General features: G+C 62.5%; 1 protein-coding gene across 11 annotated transcripts in view; it reads right to left on the bottom strand.

Moving 5' to 3' along the window:
• Positions 1-2,374: 2,374 nt before the first annotated feature.
• The window catches only part of MAST3 (microtubule associated serine/threonine kinase 3), a 35,470-nt gene continuing 18,648 nt past the window's right edge, over positions 2,375-19,196 (bottom strand). For all 11 annotated transcript variants that reach the window (XM_070519462.1, XM_070519463.1, XM_070519456.1 and 8 more), the window contains 17 exons: positions 17,844-17,905; positions 17,353-17,438; positions 16,464-16,672; positions 15,754-15,892; positions 12,674-12,806; positions 12,343-12,508; positions 11,768-11,869; positions 10,998-11,120; positions 10,167-10,276; positions 9,225-9,361; positions 8,452-8,696; positions 7,748-7,954; positions 7,264-7,490; positions 6,761-6,883; positions 6,057-6,193; positions 5,782-5,963; positions 2,375-4,519 (listed from right to left, as the gene is read on the bottom strand). In XM_070519462.1, coding sequence (XP_070375563.1) covers positions 3,987-4,519; positions 5,782-5,963; positions 6,057-6,193; positions 6,761-6,883; positions 7,264-7,490; positions 7,748-7,954; positions 8,452-8,696; positions 9,225-9,361; positions 10,167-10,276; positions 10,998-11,120; positions 11,768-11,869; positions 12,343-12,508; positions 12,674-12,806; positions 15,754-15,892; positions 16,464-16,672; positions 17,353-17,438; positions 17,844-17,905 — 2,921 coding nt within the window. In that variant the 3' untranslated portion in view covers positions 2,375-3,986. The remainder of the gene's footprint in view (positions 4,520-5,781; positions 5,964-6,056; positions 6,194-6,760; positions 6,884-7,263; positions 7,491-7,747; positions 7,955-8,451; positions 8,697-9,224; positions 9,362-10,166; positions 10,277-10,997; positions 11,121-11,767; positions 11,870-12,342; positions 12,509-12,673; positions 12,807-15,753; positions 15,893-16,463; positions 16,673-17,352; positions 17,439-17,843; positions 17,906-19,196) is intronic.

The raw sequence follows: 19,196 nt of genomic DNA, 5'->3' as shown, positions 1-19,196 counted from the left end.
AGGCTCCGAGCAGAGAGGTCTTTGTCAGACCACTCAGTGGACCAGGAAGCCAGGACTCAAAAGCCCTGATCCGTCCAACGCCAGGGCCAGGATGGATGAGAAGAGGCAGAGGCCACATGGCCAGGGCGGGCAGGGGCGGTGGGTCGCTGGGGCTGCTGTGGGAGCCCTGACGAGGGCACGCCGCTGAGCACATGGCGAGGCAGCAGAGGCACAGAGGGGGTCCAGGCAGAGACCCCCGCACAGGCAAAGGCCTAGAGGCCAGCCCAAGCAAGTAGGTCTCTGATCTCTGCAGGGGAGGAGTGGACAGCGGGTCCGGCCAGGCTCCGTGTGGGGCCCACAGTAGGTACCCAAAACCTGAGGGGGCCTTAACCCCGGGGTAGACACGGAGCCAGGAGAGGGTGGACGAGAAAGGCACTGCGCGGCCAAGGGGAGGCTGCTGGATGCAGGGCGACGACCACTCCCAGGGAGCCCCCGGTAGGGGGACAGCCCGGCTCCGACGTTCCCAGCCTCGGCCCTGCAGGCTCAGCTCTGCCAGAGGTCGGGGGGCGGCGGCTGCTTTCCCAGAGGGCGGGGCCGCACGGGGGACGCGAGCGCGCACCGGCCGGAGGCAACAGCGCTCGCCAAGGTTGACAGCGGAAAGCTGCTCGCCCGGAGTTCGGGTGGCTGCAGGAAAGCCGCCGGCCACGCCGCGCCCCGAGTGCCAGGCAGAGGGTCGGGGCTATTCCTGGGCCACGGGGAGCCAGGAGGTGTCCGAGCAGGGAGGAGAGGCTCCACACTCCGGGGCGCCCCAACTTACCCGCTCCCTGGCCCCTGTACCCCATTCTACAGGTGGGGAAACTGAGGCCTAGAGAGGGGACGTCCAGGAAAACGCCTGGATCCGCTTGGCTGCCCGCCTCCGCGCCCTGGCGTGCACACGTCTGCACACGCCCGGGTTTGCGCGCCGGGGCCCCAGCGCTCCCTGAATCCAAGAGGCGGGCGCAGGGGCCGGGCCTGGCAGGGGGCTCGGCACGGGGACGCAGGGCCTGCGCGCTCACGCGTGTTGAGACGCGCACGCGGGCCTGCGTGGACCTCGCAGCCCAGCCCAGGGCCCCGAAGTGGAGTCGACCCCCGACCCTCTTGCACCCCACTCTGCTCCACACAATGTCTGGGCGCCCTCGTTAGTGCTCGACAACCCGCTCCCGGCAGGGCCTCCCTCCGCTCGGGGTCGCGGTTCCAGGTCCTCATCTCTGCCTGGGGACCCCCGATCGGCGCCCCCCGTCCGGGGCCGGCGGCACCGCTGCAGGTCGAGCCAGAGGCCTTCCCGCTCCCTGCGGACCCAGTTCCCGCGGGCCCGCTGCCGCCCCGCGCTCGCGTCCTGGCTTCCACCGGGGCCCCACGCTCTGCCCGGGCGCCCCGCATCGGAGCGCACCCCAACCCCGCCTGCCACGCCGCCGGCCCGGACTCGCCTGGTCGCGGCCGCCGCCGCCGCCGCGGCCGCCGTCACGCCGAGCGGAGCACGACCCGTGGCTCCACCGCGGCCGCCGTCGCCGCTGCCGCGGGATCCCCGCCTCCGCCGCCGCCGCGGTTCCGAACGGCCGGGCCCGCCCCCGGCGGAAACGGCCGAAAGTATTCGGGACGGAGGGGTGAAGAGAGGAGGAGGCGGAGCCTGGGGACGCCCGACTGATTCCGGAAAGAGCCGAACGTACTCCCGCGGGAGTGGAGGGTAAAGAGTGGTCCGAGACAACCGATGATTTCCGGAAATAGCCGAGCGCAATCGGGTCAGAAGAGCGATCCGAGGCTGGGCTCGGCTGGGCTGGAGGCGCCCGAGCGATTCCGGAAATGGCCGAGCGTGCTCCAGCAAGACTCGGCCAACAGAGGCTGAGTCCTGAGACCGCGGAGGGCTTCTGGAAAGAACCAAGTGTTCTCGGTCCCAAATGAGGCCCTAGGAATTTAGACCCAGAGGCGACCCCCAGCTTCCAGAAATTGCCGAAGCATGGACGGCTCCAGAGGGGGGTGAGGCTACCCCGAGCTTAGGGAACAGGGGGCAGCGGAATGGGGAGAGTGCTCGCCACAGATAGCTGAGCTTTTCAGGAAACAGCCGAATATTCTGAAGTGTGAGGATGAGCTTGTGGTTGACAGCGTTTCCACGCAGCCTAGAGCGTCCGGAAACAGCTGAACGCACACACTACTAACACGAGCCCAGCTGCAGATGATTGTTTCCGGAAATAGCCGAAGGCACTCGGAAACTAGGGGGCGTGGCCTGAGGCTTCCGACCCGGCCGAGAGCCTCGGCAGTGACCGACGCGCGTGGGGTGGCGGGGCCGGGCGTTGCGCGGGCGGGCGGAGGGCGTCTCAGGGCGCAGCCCGAGGAAAGATCGGTATAGAAAGCACACGAAGACGGATTAGTTATTTTATTAACGCAGCTCAGGCTCCAGGCGGGTGTCCGGATCCGGCTTTCAGGGCAGAGTCCACGATGGGTACTCACAGGGAGAGGGCAGGACGAGGCCAGGACCAGAGAAGGCATCAGGGAGAATAGTCATGGTGAACTCCTGTGCAGCCTTCAAAACCCACTTCAAATGACTGAGCCAAGGGTCTGTTCTCACCCCGCCCCCACCACACTTCCCGTACCCCTGCCTTAGTCCCTCACAAATCCAGACATGGGCCTCCTCTTTGCAGACATGGGCTTTTATTCACTGTCAGCTCCAGGATGGACGGAGGGAGCGAGTCATGCACAGCCTGGTCTACTCCAGCACCGGGGCGCGGGCACGGGAGCAGGCAGAGCGGACTGCAGGGCCCGGACAGCGGGGCACGGCGACCCCGCCAGCCCGCGCCCAGTGGGGGCGGCCGGGAGAGCGGGGCTGGCGACCCGACTCTCGCCAGGGGGGCGCGGGCGCGTCTGCCCCCCGGCCTCAGCTCCCCGCGCGCGCGGCGGAGCGAGCAGAAGCGCTGGCACACAGCACTGGGGCCCCAAGTGCTCACTGCGGTCAGTTCTGTAAACACAAGGAAACTGAGGCACAAAGTGGGGACGCCATTTTCCCAGAGCCACACGGTGAAGCCAAGATTCAGACGGGCCCCCACTGCCCCCAGTTGGGTTTACTCAATCAAACTTCATCTCAGGGAGGCTCCAAAATGAGGGAACCCCTGGGGGGGGGTGTTTCAGACACATCATGCTCAGGGGGTCGCAGCGGTGGGCATCGAACAGGTGAAATCACATCCAGGGTGCACATTCTTCTCCAGGCCTGGTAGCATTCTTCAAGGCCTGTGCCTCCCAGAACATCAGTGTCCTCATGTGGAGTGGGTGACCCCTCTGCCTAGCTACTGAACTCCTACTCGTCCATCAAAGCCCCAGTTCCCCTACAACCCCTCCTCCAGGCTGAAGCCTGCAGGACTAGAGGCCGACTCTAGCAAGGCTGGCCTAGGAGTGGAGGCTGTGATGGTGGGAAGCAGCCTTCAGCAGCCAGCCTGTCATCGGATTACTTTGTTTTACGGTGGAGGGGAATTGTTACAGACATTCCAAGTCATATCCAAACTGAGCCAAGACCCGTGAACTGGGCTGCAAATCACTGGGTCTCGGGTCAGGGATGGGATCAAGTTCACAAAATAACATAAAAGGTACAGAAAAACCAGAAAACACAAATACACTTGACTTGTCCAAAGTACTTCCTTCTCAGCCCAGGGGGCAGGGTCTGCAAACGGGGTCCCAGATGCAAGGGCAGGACCCGGGCAGCCGCCTTTGTAGTGGCGGCTCCATCTGGCTGTCACTCATAAAAGGTAATAAATTAGTTGCAGGTTTTGCTGCTATTTACAAGGACACCCTCATCCCCCATTCCTGCCGCTACAGCCCGACCGGCACCAGAACAGAGGGAGGCGCTGTCTCCACCTTCCAGGAGGGACTGAGATGGCTTCTCGCTTGCCAGGTGTCAGGCTGGTGGCTCAGTCTTCACCCAGGTGTCACTTTACAGAAAAAACACTGCACAGAACACATGCGCCTTCCAGGCCAGGGAGGGCTTAGTCCTTCCCGGCGGGTCCTAGGGCTCCCGGCAGGGCCTCGGTGCCCTCCACGGCGATCTGCGGCACCGAGGCGGGTGGCCCGCTGGCCTCCTCGGGCGGCTCGTCAAAGCTCACCTCCTGCACGGCCTCCTGCTTCTTGAAGGAGTCCCGGCGCTCGGACAGGTGCAGCCGCCGCATGACCACCAGCTCTGAGTCCGGCCCGCGGCTGCGACGCCCCGCCTCCCCTTCCAGCCGCTCGCCAGCACCCAGCTTGTCGGCTGACTGGCCCCGGCGCAACCGTGGAGACCGGGTGGGCGCAGACGGGTGCCCCGGCAGGGGCGAGGGTGAGCGGGGTGGGGGCGCAGGGACGGGGGGGCAGGCCAGCGGGGAGGGCGGGATGCTGCTGGTGGACTTGCGGCGGCCAGTCTTGGGGCGGGGTGGCCCAAGCTTGGCGGCCAGGCCGTGCAGGGAGCTGGGGCGGGTGTTGCCAGCGGCGGCTGGAGAGGCAGGGCTGCTGGAGCTCGGGGATGCACTGGGAGGGGATGCGGTGTCTGTGGGTGACAGGGGAGGGTCAGGGCCACCAGCCTCTGTCCCCAGGCTGGAAGTGGGCACTGGGACTTGGCACACCTGCCAAAGCCCACATTGCTCCCTGTGGCCACCCATCATGTCTGGTTTTCCTGCCTCCCGTTGTTTGCACAGGATATTCCCTTGGCTTAGATCTTGTGAACTCCTACTCATCCACCAAAGCCCTAGCTTCCATTCACCCACTTCTCACCTAATGGCTCAGCACTCACTAGGCCAAAGATACCCATCCACAGTCTGTCCATCCAATGAGCAGTCCACCCACTGGTCCCAGGAGCTGTCCAATAAGGGCCCTGCCTTCTCAACTGTGCCCACCTACTCCCCGAGCCTCAGCCCCAGAGGACACCTGGTCTGAGGAAGGCAGGGGTGGCACAGATACCCTCAGCCCCATGAGTTCAGAGTGGGCCAGAGGGAGGGATAGCAGTTGGGGTCCCCAGTGGGGCAGGGAGGGCATCTTGTAGGCTCTGTGGCCCTCCTCCAGGAGGCCTTCCAGGTCTCTCCGGGTTGCCCCAGCCTGTCCCTCCCTCTAGCCTGATGCTAACCCAGTAAGCCTGGGGGTGTCTGCGTCTGCCTGTCTCTCGGACTGGAGGCCCTCAGAGTTGGGTCAAGTCACCATCCTTTCCTGCCCCAGAATGATCTTTCCATGCCCTCTCCAGCTCACACTCCCTCCATGGCTCCCTACTGCCCCCCAATATTTTTTTTTTTAAGATTGGCACCTGAGCTAACAACTTGCCAATCTTTTTTTTTTTTTGGCTTTTTCTCCCCAAATCCCCCCAGTAGATAATTGTATATTTTTAGTTGTGGGTCCCTCCAGTTGTGGCATGTGGGACGCCACCTCAACGTGGCCTGATGAGCGGTGCCATGTCTGTACCCAGGACCCGAACCAGTGAAACCCTGGGCCACCAAAACAGAGCACGTGAACCCAACCACTCGGCCATGGGGCAGGCCCCGTGCCCCCCAATTTAAGCCTAGCTCTTCAGCCTGATTCATCCCCCGATCCCCCCTCCACAGCCTCCTGCGGCTTTCACATCCCTCCTGTCTAGACCCCTTTGCTCAGGCTGTTCTCTCTCTGGGCACACCCTTCCCTGACACCTGTCGCCCCCAGGCTGCCTCTTAGACTCCAGGTTCCCTATATCATGTCATTCCATCCTCCAAACCCTGCTCGCTCCCTCACAGGGCGACCACATCCCTGAGGGCCTTTCCCCCCAGGGTGGCCCTGGGGGGCACCCACCTGGCGGCGCCTCAGGTGCTGGGCTGCGGCTGGGCGTGCTGGGGCTGGGGGAGAGGCTGTGGGTGGGCGAGCCAGGCAGGCTCTCGCTGGACGACAGGGAGTGGTGGAGGCCGGAGGAGAAGCTGCGGCTGGTGTGCAGCACAGACGACTGTTTTGAAATCTTCTTGAAGAGCGACTTCCGCCTGGGGGCCAGAAACCCGCATGCTGCAGACCCCTCCTGCAGGGCACAGGGCACAGGGCCGGCGCGCCCCTTCACCCCACCGCCTGCTGCTCACCGGTCCTGGGCCTCCCGCCGGCGGCTCCGCTTGCTCCTGCGCGCCATGCGGCCCTTGGCTGCGTCCTTCCGGGCAGGGCCCACCCTGATGGAGGTGTTCTCCAGGGCCGTGGCTCGGAGGGAGATCTTGTCGCTGCTCTGCGGGAGGGAGGCGACGGCCGCCTGTGGGCCTCCCTGCCACGGAGCCACCCACCCACTTTTCACCTAGCCACCTGCACTCACTGGGGCAGAGACACATGTCCACCATCTGTCTGTCCACCAGTGAGCCCTCTACCCACCCACCCATCCACCGGTCCTGGGAGCTGTCCGACCAGGGCCTCCTCCTGGCCTGTACCTGCCTCCCCCCCCCAGGCCTCGGCCCTCAAGGACCCCGGGTCTGAAGGAGGCACAGATGGCACAGATGCCCTTAGCCCCGCAGGGTCAGGGGGGCCCGGGGGGTGCCCAGTGGGCAGAGAGGGCCTCATGGAGGAGGGGCTCTGAGGGGTGATGTAGGACTAAGCAAGGAGGCGCGCCCTGTGCAGAGGCCTGGAGCTGGGACTGAGCGGGGGTGGGGTGACGGGGGACCATGGACAATCAGGGCCGAGGCTGAGTGGGGGTAGGGTCACGGGAGCAGCCCCCAGGCTGGGTGGCGCAGCAGACGCGGGTCCCTGAGGCTGGACCGGGGTGGGGTCCTGGAGTCCGGGGAGGGGGCTGTGGGGGTCTGACCTTCAGCAGCAGCTCAACGACGTCCATGTGCACCAGCCCCAGGACCGACTCCCCGTTGATGTGCGTGATGAGGTCCCCGGCTCGCAGGCCGGCCTCCTGGGCGGGGCTGCCCTCCTCCACGCTCTGGAGGGGTATGGCGGGGTCACCCATGGGCCCCCAGCCAGTGGCTGCCTCCCACGCCACCTCAGTCTCCTTGACCTCAGGGAGTGACCACTGGGGACGGGGCGGGCCCTGGGCTGGGGAGAGGGAGGACAACACACCCACTGTGCGCCGGCCAGTGTCCCTGTCCCTCTGTCCACTCCTGTGCCTCTTGCTCAACCCCTCCCATCACTGACAGATATGCAAAGACCAGGGGCATGGGGGCCCCAAAACCTCATAGGTAAGGCGCACATACTCGCTTCCCAAGACCAGGAACCTTGGCCCCAAAAAAAGCAAGCACCTTGCCAGGGCCGCACCAGACTCAGCCCAGGTGTGGCATCCCACCCACCCTGAGGCCAACGCACCCAGACAACGTGGTGCACGGTGTAGACGTCACTGTCGCCCATGTAGACGCGGATCGCCCGCAGGCTGAAGCCATACTTCTTGCCTGCTCTGTGGATAACGATGGGGGGCCGCAGGCTGTCACACACAGGGGACGGGTCTCGGCTTGGCGAGGAGTCGCGGGACGACGGGTTTGAGGACAGCGAGCGTGGGGACAGGGGGCTCACGAGGGGGCCGCCGCTGCCATCATCTGCAGGGGTGAGGGCAAGGGTGAGGGCGGGTCAGGGCGCCTCCCGTGCACAGCACGCGGCCCGCCTGGCCTCTGCACACACAGCGCCCTCTGCCCGGGCGCCAGGCCCACCCCGGCTGCGCCCAGCTCCTCCCTGTCTCTGGCCTGAGCCTGACCCCGCCCTGCAGGATCCCCCAGCCCCCACCCCCCGCCAAAGCTGCCGCGCTGAGGGAAGGCGGACGGCAGACAGGAGCAACCCGCAGGGCCCTGGGCGTCACCTGCCGTGATGATGAGCGACAGGGCGGATACCGAGGCCGACTTGGGCACACGGCCCCCACTGGGGCCGGCCCTGGACTTCTCCGGGGCCGGGTCTCTCGAGCCCCCTGGGGGGCGGCCCCGGCCGGCGTCCAGGGCCCGCGGTGTGGAGTGGCGTGCGCCGGTGCTGTTGCTCCGCAGGCGCGCGTGGCTGAGGGCGGCTGTGTCAGCTGGGGAGTCCACAGGGTACGGTCAGCCTTCCCCTCGCACCGCTGGCCCCCTGCCTCGGGGGCAGAGCCCCTCCCTCCCAACCAGCAGGCCCGCAGTCCAGCTCCCTGGCCTTTGCTCAGCCAGTTCCCTCTTCCTGCACACCCTTCCTGGTTGCTTTCCCTGGAAAGCTCCACTCTTCAAGTCCCCTCCTCCAGGAAACCTTCCCCTGAACCCACTCAGACCCCTGGCTCCCTCTCCTGGAGCTCCCCAGCCCCATCCTTCTCTTCAGTCCCATCCTGACCCGATGAAGCTGGGGGTATCGCCCCTAGACTGAGAGCTCCTTGGGGGCCAAGCTGAGGCTCAGCTGAGCCTGGCCTCTCCTATCTTCAAGCCTGAGTTAGACAAGTAGATGCTCTCTTTGGAAAACTCCTACTCATTCTTCACAACCCATCTCAAATAGTCCCTCCTCTGGGAAACTTTCAATAACACTACCCCTCCCACCCTGGACCCCACCTACCACAAAGGCTTGAGGGCTTGGCCATCACTGGGGTGGCTGCCGGGGGTGGGTCAGGCTCCCCTAGAATGAAGACGGGCTTCTTAGGGCCCACAGGGGCTGGACCAGGCCCTTCATCCTCTGACGAGAAGGCAAACTTGGGCATGGTGTCCAGGCTGATGGTGTTCAGGAGAGATGGGCTGGGGCCCCGCTCATGCTGGGACACGGATGAGTGGCAGGAGGATCCAGAGGATGTCCAGGACCTCAGCCTGCAGCAGGAAAGAGCCCGAGTCAGCCTGCCAGGCGCCCTCACCCCAGGAACCCTGGGCACTCCAGTGGCCATGTCCTCACTCTCAGCCTACAGCCAGAGGCAATTTGTAAATAGAGGGTGAGTCCCCCTGCCTGCTCTGTCCTGTGTCTGCCTGGAGAACTGTTCACCTGTTAAAACGCAGCTTCCAATGCCCATCCTCTTGCAGACATTGATTATTTCTATTGGGTCCAGGCTTTGAAGGATGAACAGGAGTTTGTAAGCAAAGAGTATTCTGGGCAGAAGGAACAGTGCATGCAAAAGCCCAGCAGTGAGGTGGCGCACAGCTGCTTTAGCTCTAGCATGGTGAGGAGTGTGGAGCCAAAGGGAGTGAGCAGAGGGGCTAGGTTGGCAGGGGTCTGCCAGGCTAGCCAATATGTTGGACCCTTTTCTACTGGGCCATTGGGAAGCTCCTTCCAATGTTAGAGTTTGTGGTTCCATCTCCCAGCAGGCTTGGAAGCTGGATCTGCTTATACTCCCAGCCACCCACCGGACATCAATGCTCAGCCGGCGGCCGTGCTCCCCCTCGCTGCTGCGCTCCCAGCCTTCCTCCCGATCCTCACTGAAGCTCCGCTCTGCGAAGGTTGGGGTGGGTTGGGCAGCTAGGAACTCAGAGCTGCTGTAGACCTGGGAAGCAATAAAAGGTAACAGTAACAACAATAGAGGCAGGCAGCCGTGCCCATGGGGAAGGGCCAGCTTAACCGAGCGACTCCTCCGTGCTCGATGCTTCCCTGTGAGTCACTTCCTTACATCCTCATCCACCACAGCCGTAAAGACAGCCGAGGGTTAGCCCACTGGACAGACGAAGAAACTGAGGCTCACAGGGACCCGGTTGCCAAGAGGGCTACACCACAGTTTCTGCTACCGACCAGGACATCCTGCCCAGGGCCCAGGCCCACCAGCACTGCCGACGTTTTTTAATCGAATTATAAACGAAGGAACTTAAATCAAGCTCGTGAGGCTATCAAATGACACCCAGCAGAGCAGCAGTCGCCACAGTCGCCCACCAGTAGAGACACGCCGAACACCTGCTGCCAGAGGGCTCCACACACCGCGGTCAGCCACACAGGGCCCGGTGCTCAGGTGCAGAAAGGGACAAAGCCTGACACCCACGGCAGCACAGAGGGACCTCGAAACCTCCCACGGAGGGGAGAGGCCGACACACAGGCCACGCGCGTGTGATCCCATTTACAGGAAACGTCCAGAACAGGCCAAGCCACAGAGACAGAAAATAGATTGGTGGTGGCCAGGGGCTGGGGACGGGGGTGGGGAGGGACTGCTCATGGGGACGGGGTCTCCTTTTGGGGTGATGGAATGTTCTGGAACTGGATAGAGGTGGTGACTTCACAACATTGTCAAAGTGCTAAATGCCACTGAACTATACAGTTTAGAACCCAGACAGCCCGGATGCTCCTGAGCGCGGCCCGCCCACCTTGCTGAAGCGGTGGGAGCAGGAGGAGAACTGAGGGATCTCAGCGGAGGACTCCTCGTCGTTGGTCTCGTCGTCCTCGGAGCCCAGGTGGCGGTACCGCTCCGAGCGCGCTGCGGGAGGGAGAGGCATGTGCCACCCACCCGATGCCCGCAGGCGGCGCGGGGCCGCGGGCTGACGTGGGGAGGGATGCCAGGCAGGGAGCCACCATGAGGGAACGGGCACTGCGGTGGGGCCGTGCCTGGGCTGTTCAGGGACCACGGGAGGCTTGGGTAGCCGAGTGAGTATCTGGGGATAAATCCAAGCTGTGTTCCGAAAGCTGTGGGACCGTGGGTGGGAACGCTCATCTCTGAGCCTCAGTCTCCCTACCCTTGAGATAGGGCACGCAGAATGAGGTCAAACTGTGCACCTCAGATGTAAAGTATGTTTCTCATTCTACCAAAGAGGAAACAGATGCTCAGAGCGGACCTCTGACATGCCCAAGATCACAGCAAATTCTGGAGGTGGCGCTGGAAACCGAAGGCATTTATTCTGTTTGACCAGAGCCCCAAAAGGGGAGAAGGAGACGTGTCTGAGCCCACCCTCCTGTGTGACAGACAGGGCTCCGTGCCTGCTCAGGGCCAGCCACTCAGAAGACTGAGCCTGCTGCGGGCCCCAGGGAAGGGTCTGCCACACTCAGCGCCTTGGTTTCCCCTCAGGCAACCGGAGGGTGTGGCCTAACAAACCCAGATGCCCAGGAAATGCCACCGGGGGCCGCGGGCAGACGCCCTGTGGGTCGGAGGCTCCCAGGCAGGCCCCTGCCACCGCAGAGCCCGCCCGCCAGAGCCTGCTCACTGTCGAAGTAGCTGGTGTCGTCCTCGGCTTCCAGCTGCGGCACGAACTCGGCTTTGTGTCGCAGCAGGCCCGCCCAGTCGAGCGCCCGGAAGAAGGGGTGCAGCTTCACCTCATGGGCGCCACCTGCGGACATGCCCACTGAGACCCGTGGACCGGCCGGGAAACTCGCACCGGGCAGGGCCGGGGAGGAGCCACGCTGGGGCTGGCCCGGGCCCGCTCCACCCCCCTGGATCTGGAGGCCCCTCCAGCTCGGGAAAGCCCGAGCCTCAGAAGGCGTCCCTCCTGGCCTCCCCACACGCCTCTACTCCAGGGAGCGGCGCCAATGGCAATGGCGTGAGAGTGTCCTGCTCCCCAGGCTCAGCCCACCTAGTCCCCTCCCCTGGCCAAGCTTCATTATGAACGGGACCCACAGTGGCTGCATAAGGGGTGGCTGCAGGAGCCTCAAACTGTCCCTTAATCATTCTCTAGGTAGCTAGGAAAACTGGGACAGTAGGATCCACTACGCTGGGCCTTTGAGGACCTTAGGACATAGTCCCTAGTACCCTTGCAGGCTCATATACTTGCTCAGCCTCAGTGGCCCCTGTCTGCACCAGACTCAGCTACCTGCTATTCCTTCAAGGTCTTGTGCTAATTCCTGGCGAACTCCTATGCATCCTTCAAAACCCCAACTCTAAGTCCCCCTCTTCCATGCAGCCTCCCAAGTAGGACTTTTGTTTAGCTCAGCCCCCATCCCACCCACCTGGGCCCCACCCACACCTACACCTACATACCAGTGCCCAGTCGGTCCAGTGGGCTCTGGCGGAGCAGCCTGGTGATAAGGTCCTGGGCATCAGCTGGAAGGGCCTCATCCCCCTCTGGCCACATGATCTCATCTAAAACGAGGGGAAGGAGTGAGGGGGCAGGGACAGCCCTTCCTAGCACCTCCCGCTACCTCCCCTCACGCCTGTGCTCCAAGCCATCAGCCACCTCTGCTCCTTCAGCACACCAGGCCCCGTCCTCCCTCACAGCCTTGGCTCTGGCTGTGCCCTCTGCCCAGAGCGCCTCCCCACTTCTACCTCTGTGGCTCCCTCTCGCTCCTTCAGGCGTCTGGTCGCCCGGCCCCTGCCTCTTCCTGCTCCTTTTCCTCCGGGGCATCTTGGCCTCTGACTGTTCTCTAATTTGCTTATTTATCTTCCTCACTGGCCGTCTTGCCCTTGGCCACGTCCTCAGTGCTGGCTGGGGCCAGGCACATGGCAGGTGCCCGATCCACATGTGGCGCTGTCCCTCCCTAGCACAGGGAGGGAGATGGCTGCCCAGAGCCCAGGGGGGTCGAGACTCGAGCCCGGGGCCACGAGGGGGAACGCACCACTGACCACCTGGCCAAAGAGTTCCTCGGGGGTATCTCCAAAGAAAGGCACGCAGCCCACCAGGAATTCATAGAGGACGACACCCATGGCCCACCAGTCCACCGGCTTCCCGTAGCCCTGGCGGAAGATGACCTCAGGGGCGATGTACTCAGGCGTCCCGCACACCTGGGCAGAGGCAGAGGGAAACTGAGCACAGCTCCCAGCCAGGGAAGGCAGGGTGAGAATTGTGAGGGGTAGTTTAGTTTCCAGTTTTTGCTGCAAAGTCTCCCCAGGCCCAGGGTCAGGCTCCAGATGGCGGGAGGTGGCCCCAAGCCCCGCCCGTCCACACACCTGCTTGTCCACGAATTCCCTTGTGTCCTTCTCGATGTGGCCCTCATAGAGGTTGGTGGCCATGCTCATGAGCCCGATCTTGGACAGGCCGAAGTCGGTCAGCTTGATGTGGCCGAGCGAGGTGATGAGCAGGCTGTGGGCAGGCGGGGGTGCGCTCAGGGCGGGGGACCTGAGGCGCTGGGCCCCTCCTGCTGCCCCAGAACTTGCTCACTGGAGGCCCCGCCCAGGGTAGCAGAGAGCCCTTCCTGTGCACGGCCCATTACAGAAAGAACCAAAGGGGCTTGGGCAGCACTGCACATTTGGCAAACATCTTTGTGCACCTACTGGGTGCATCTGGTGTTGCTAGGAAGCACCTACTGTATACTCCACCATGTAAAAATAAATTTCCTGAAATCACGGCATCTCCCCACTGTGTGTTTAACATCTCCTGAACACCTGCTGGGGGGTCTCCAGGATATTTTTGCACACGCCTCCACTATTTTGACAAATTAAATACTTTGAGAGCACCTATTGTTTACTTCCGTTGTTGAAAAATAAAATGTGTGGAGCACCTGCTATGTACAGAAATGTTTCTGTGTACCTCACGGGTGCACGCATCTTTTAAACTCGCCCGCCGACCACAGACGCTGCCGCTCATGGTTCCCCATGAGCTTCAGCAGACACACGTCTTGTTAAGCGATAGAAGCATCTGCACCGTCTGTATAAAGCCATATTTGCACTAATGGGTACACCTGCCACTGAAAAATAAGTTTCTGGAGAGCTCACTGTGTACATCCAAGTTGTCTGATGAGCCATTTATTTGGTACCTACTGTGTACCTCGACTCAATAAAGAAACAATTCTGTACACCTATTATACACACCCTCTGTTTTGCAAAAATAAGGGATGTTTCTTGAAGAACCACTGCATATACCAGCAGTTGAAGAAAACATTCATTTCTTGAATGCTGACTATATCTGCTATTCAAAAATTTTTTTCTGGGGCCGGCCTGGTGGCGCAGTGGTTAAGTGTGCACATTCCAATTTGGCGGCCCAGAGTCCTCCGGTTCGGATCCCGGGTGCGGACATGGCTCCACTTGGCACATCATGCTGTGGCAGGCATCCCATGCATAAAGTAGAGGAAGATAGGCATGGATGTTAGCTCAGGGCCAGTCTTCCTCAGCAAAAAGAGGAGGACTGGCAGATGTTAGCTCAGGGCTAATCTTCCTCATAAAAAAACCTTTTTTTCTTTCTTACAAATGAAATGCCTGGGATTTACTTCAAATCCTCCAGCTGTAGGGACAACGGGGACAGGGAGGAAGCCGGCCTGGCCGAGCGCTGGGAGCTGTGGAGTCTGAGTGTGGCACGGGGCACGGTGCCCTTCTGTCAGGCTGGCCTGAGCAGCCCACACTCACACGTTCAGGTTCCCATCCCAGGAACCGCGGATCCGACCTGAGCGGAGACAGGGTCTTGCCGAGGTGACCGGCAGAGGTCAGACTGGAGACAGCGGGCCCTCATCCGATAGGACTGCTGTCCTCACGCCAAGCGGCAGCCTGGACATGGATGGGCACGCAGGGAGAAGGCCACGTGAGGACGAGGGCCACGCTGCCACAGCCGAGGAAGCACCCCAAGCAGGGAGAGGGGCCTGGAGACGTCCTTCCCCGGCACCTTGGGGGCAGTGTGGCCCTGCTGACACCTTGGCCTTGGGCCTCTGGCCTCCAGAGCTGTGTGAGCCCACAGTCCACAGCACCTCGTCACGGAGCCCTACCGGACTAACACGCCTGCTCTCGACTTTTGGTGTATTTGAAATTTTCCAAAGTGAAAAGGAAAAAATATGTTTCTTGAGCACCTACTGTGTGTGCCTATCCCTCCCTCAACCCTTCAGGGCCAGACAGCTTCCTGTGCCATCTGCGCACAAGGGCCTGGAGCTTGGGAGGGGCAGGTTCTGCCCTGGGGTTTGACCCAAGACCCTCGGAAGACCCGCCCCACTCCAGGATGATCCACAGAGGCTTGATGAGCACAGAGTGTCCTCAGAGTGTACACCACAGGCCCAGGTATACAGCAAGTGCCAAATACATATTTGCTTTAGCTTTTTTTTCTTTTGCTGAGGAAGATTCACCCCTAGCTGACATCTGTGCCAGTCTTCCTCTATTTTCTGTGTGGGACACCGCCACAGCATGGCTTGAGTGGAGCAGGTCTGCGCCCAGGATCTGAACACATGAACCCAGGCGACCAAAGCGGAGCGTGTGATTTTAACCACTACACCACCAGGCTGGCCTCTGCTTTGTTTTCTAACCTACTCACAAACTACAAGATGGCCCCAAAACAGGCAGGGCTCTTAACACCCATGTTTACGTCGCTGCATGGCAAGTCCCTGAGAAACGTGTGGTTCTTGCCTTGTATCCAGGGGGCACTTAATATACGGGCAGCCCTTACCTCTGTACACAGCAGGTGCTCAATAAATGCAGGTGCCAGTGCTCTGACTATTACATAGGTTACAAAGCATAAGAAATTGTTCACAGTCACACTTGTGTCTCCCAGTTACCCACAGAGGACCTGGCATGCAGTAGGTGCTCACTAGACACTAGAACAAAATAAATATCCCAAAGCTCTCAATAAACACGTTCTCTTCCTTTGTTCCCCGCACTAACACACAGCAGGTGCTCAAGACATGCACAGTCCTTGCTTCACACCCCAGCCTCGTAAGTGCATGTTCTCTCCCCTTGGGTGGCAGCAGCTCTGTGAGCGCTCGGTCCCTCCCCCGCGCAGTTAGCGCACCCTAAGTGCACCTTCTCTCTCTGCCTGGCAGACCTTCCCCTGCCGCAGCAGACGCCCATTAAGTAGCTGCTCTCCCCTGTGCACACCAGATGCTCAACACGCACAGGCTCCCTGCTGTCCTGCCAGCAGGTGCCCCATGACGCCAGCGGCATCCAGACAGGCGGGGCTCCAGCCCTGCCCCACCCCGGGCCCCGCCCCGCGGCCCCGGCCCCGCCCTCCAGGGCCCCACCCCACCCCTGGACCCCGCCCCACCGCCCCGGCCCCGCCCTCCAGGGCCCCGCCCCACCCCTGGGCCCCGCCCCGCGGAGGCCACAAGCCCGCTCACTTGTCAGGCTTGAGGTCCCGGTGGACAATGCCGTAGTTGTGCAGGTATTCGAGCGCCAGCACCGTCTCGGCGAAGTACATGCGGGCCATGTCCACGGGCAGCGGGCCCATGTTCTTCAGGAGCGTGGCACAGTCGCCACCTGCGGGGGGCAGACACTCACAGAGGCCGCCGGCTCTACAGCCACGCCCAGTGCCAAGGCACCCTCCCTCGCCTGGTGCAAAGTGTCCCCAGTCTGTCCTGAATCAGGTGGGGAACGGGGCAGGGCGGCAGCTTTGCGAACGCAGCCCTTTCCCTGGACACAGCTGGTGCCTTCTCAGTGTAGGCTCCCTCTCCCCGCGCGGCAGCACCTCGGTCTCTGCCCTTCCCTGAAGGTGGGGCTCCTTCCTTAACTGCAAACCCGATCCTGGGGCTCCAACCATCCTGGCCCTTCCGACCTCACTTCTAGCTCCAGGCTTCCGCCTACCAGCACCCCTGTCTAGGATGTCCTTCCTTTCCCTGTCCCAGACGGTGCCATCCTCACACTCCTCTTCGGGCTTCCCCAGCCCCTACCTCCCAAGGCTGGGTACCCCGCCACAGACTGTGGGTCTCCCAGGGCAGACTGAGACCCCATGGAAGACCGAGCAGACCCCAGCTGCGTCAAAGGAGGGGCTTTTGCCCGGGTAGAGGCTGAGCTCCCCGCCGCTGGAGGCACTTGAGCCCAGTGGCCGCACCTTCCACGTACTCCATGACCATGCACAGGTGGCGCCGGGTCTCGAAGGAGCAGAACATGCAGACCACAAAGGGGTTCTCGGCGAAGGTGAGGATGTCGCGCTCTACGAAGACCTGCTGGATCTGGTTGCGCAGCATCAGGTTCTGCTTGTTGATCTTCTTGATGGCGAAGCGCTGCCGCGTGTCCCGGTGCCGCACCAGGTAGACAGCCCTGGGGGACTCTGTGAGGCTCGAGACGAGGCCCGCAGGCACCAGCCCCAGCCCGGGCCCACGCCCACCCTGCCCGCCTTTGCCTGTGCTGCGCCCTGCACCGGGACGCCCTCTCCCACAGCAGCAGCCCCATGGGTTGAAGCTGCCCTTCCTCGTGTCACATCAACGAGCACAGCCGGCCCCTCGGCTGCTCGTTTCTTTGCAGCAGATTGGGACCCGTCAGCTCAAAGGCCGCTGGCAGCGACCCCAGAGACCGGCGCTCAGCCCTTAGATCCCGCCGGCTCCGCGCGGCCGTGATACTGCACTGAACGTCGCCCGGCCACAGACAAGACGCACCCCGGGCCGAAGACCCCAGGCGCTGCTGCCCCACGGACTGTCTGACCCGGGGCCTGCCCTGCTGCGGCGTGCCACCCCGGGCCGCAGCAGCCCCTTTGCCGCCCCTCTCCCACCCCACGCAGACCCACAACAGCTCGCTGCCCGCTACCGCCACCATGTGGTCTTCCTCAGCCCAGACACCCTGGGCCGGGGCAGGGAAGGGCCTGCGGTGGGCGAGCCAGGGAGGGCGCCTCCACTGACCTCTGCAGGCCTCCATTTCCCTGTCCGCACATTCAGGGGCTGCCGGGGCCTCAGCCATCCCCTCGGCATCTGAGAAATGGGTCTGTGGGGGACCCGAGGACTCACCCGTATGCCCCGTTGCTAATGAGTTTGATGGTCTCGAAGTCACTCTCGCAAGGCTTCCTCCGTGAAGGGCCGACCAGGGCGCGGCTCTGCAGGGCGGGAGGGGCTCAGGATCCTGCCCCCCACACAGCGGGCCGGGCTCCTCCCGCCTCCGAGTTCCAGCCATCGGTCCTGGCGCCTGATGCTACTTCCTCGCTCTAAACTTCTCAAACTCAGCTTCCAAGTTTCTGAGCTTTTACTCAAGCCCCATCTTCCTTCCAGAAAACTCACACACATCCTACACAACTCCTCTTTCCAGTGCCCCCTCCAGCCCTGCCCCACTCAAGCTCCACAGCAGGGCAGTCTGACTTGCCTCCACCTTCTCCCCAAAGTCACAGGCATCTATTAAGCACCTACTATGTGCAAACCCTCAGCAAACCCGGCCACTCCCATGGCCGCCTGGTCTACCTTGAAAAGAACAAGACAGGTGGAGGCGCCAAAGCTCAGTAACTCACCTCTGGGGACTCAGGCGCAGGTGGCTGTCCTCCATCCTCAAGGTGACTCAGAGGCACCATTTCTGCAAGATGCAGGAGGCGCCTTGAATGGGACCTCCATGCCCTGCCCTTCCATCACCCAGAGATTTCCAGAGGCCTCCAGGGCCCATCCTGGGCTGGGGACACAGGGCCTCCCTTGACCAGCTCTTGTGATGCTGTCACTGACTCCCTACTGTGTCCAGGTCTCCGCCAGACCCAGCAGGCTGGACTGAGCAATAACTGAGGAACCTTCTAGAAGGGCTGGTGGGAAGCCCAGGCTCCAGATTGCTCAGCCGCCATGCTGGCTCCGAGCCTCGGGCATATGGCATGAGCTGTGACGCACGCCCTCTGGGTCTTGGCTCCTAACATCCTCCTCAGCTCAGGTCATGGCCGGGAGGAGCCCCCTCATTTTCTGGCCCCAGGGCTTTGCAGAGGGGCGGCCCCAAGAGAACAGCCAGCGAACCGTGATGGTGGCAGTGAAGCCAGTGTCTCGTGGTCACGGAGCACGGCTGGAACGGGAGTGAAGGAGACCCAGGTTCGAATACAGCCCCTCTACCCTCAGTGGGTCTCCCCCAGGGTGCCAGACAGATGATCTGCCCCCACAGACTCAGCTGCCACCTGCCTGGACCCTTCCTGCTTCCTCTGACACCCAGAGCCACCCACAGTGCCACCCGCGTTATCTTCCCTGAATAGACAGGAAGACAGTGGCAGCCACACGGCCAGTCCACCAGCGGTGTGGCCTCAGCACACCTGGGTCTGAACCCCTGCTCCTCTGCCCGGAGCCTCAGTCTCTCCAGCTTTAAATGGGGACAATGGCAGTCTGGTCCCAGGGTCAACACAGCACTTGGTGGACACTGGCCACTGTGGCTGGGCCCTGCTGCCCCTCTGCCTCCCGCCACTCCAGCCACAGCCCAGCTTGCTGCTCCGACACCCCGGGCACAGTCTCCCCTCAGGGCCTTTGCTATTCCTGCTGGTCACCCTCTCGCTCCTCCAGCCCCAGCATGAATGGCCTCTCTTCCCAGCCTCCCCGACTGCCCCCGGACGGGGCCAGGCCCAAGCTCCGTCTCCCCGAGAGCCGCATCTCGGTGCCCTGTCCCGGCTGTCTGGGGGAGCGCCGACCTGTGCGGCCGCGCCCACACTGCCCTGTCCCATCTGAGTCCACCTCCTGGGCCATGTCACGTGAAACGGGGACAGCGCTCTATGAATGTGCAGGACCATGCGAAGCCACTGTTAATGGTGGTCCCCTGGCATCCTGGCCCATCTCGACTTGCTGTTTGAGGCTCCAAGACTCTAGCAGCTCAGGGCACCCGACCGCCCAGCCGCTGACCCCAGAAT

The sequence above is a fragment of the Equus asinus genome, chromosome 10 (genome assembly GCF_041296235.1).
Source record: "Equus asinus isolate D_3611 breed Donkey chromosome 10, EquAss-T2T_v2, whole genome shotgun sequence".
NCBI classification, from domain to species: domain Eukaryota; kingdom Metazoa; phylum Chordata; class Mammalia; order Perissodactyla; family Equidae; genus Equus; species Equus asinus.
The sequence above is the reverse complement of the archived record's forward strand: the minus strand, read 5'-3'. Positions and strand labels throughout refer to the sequence as shown.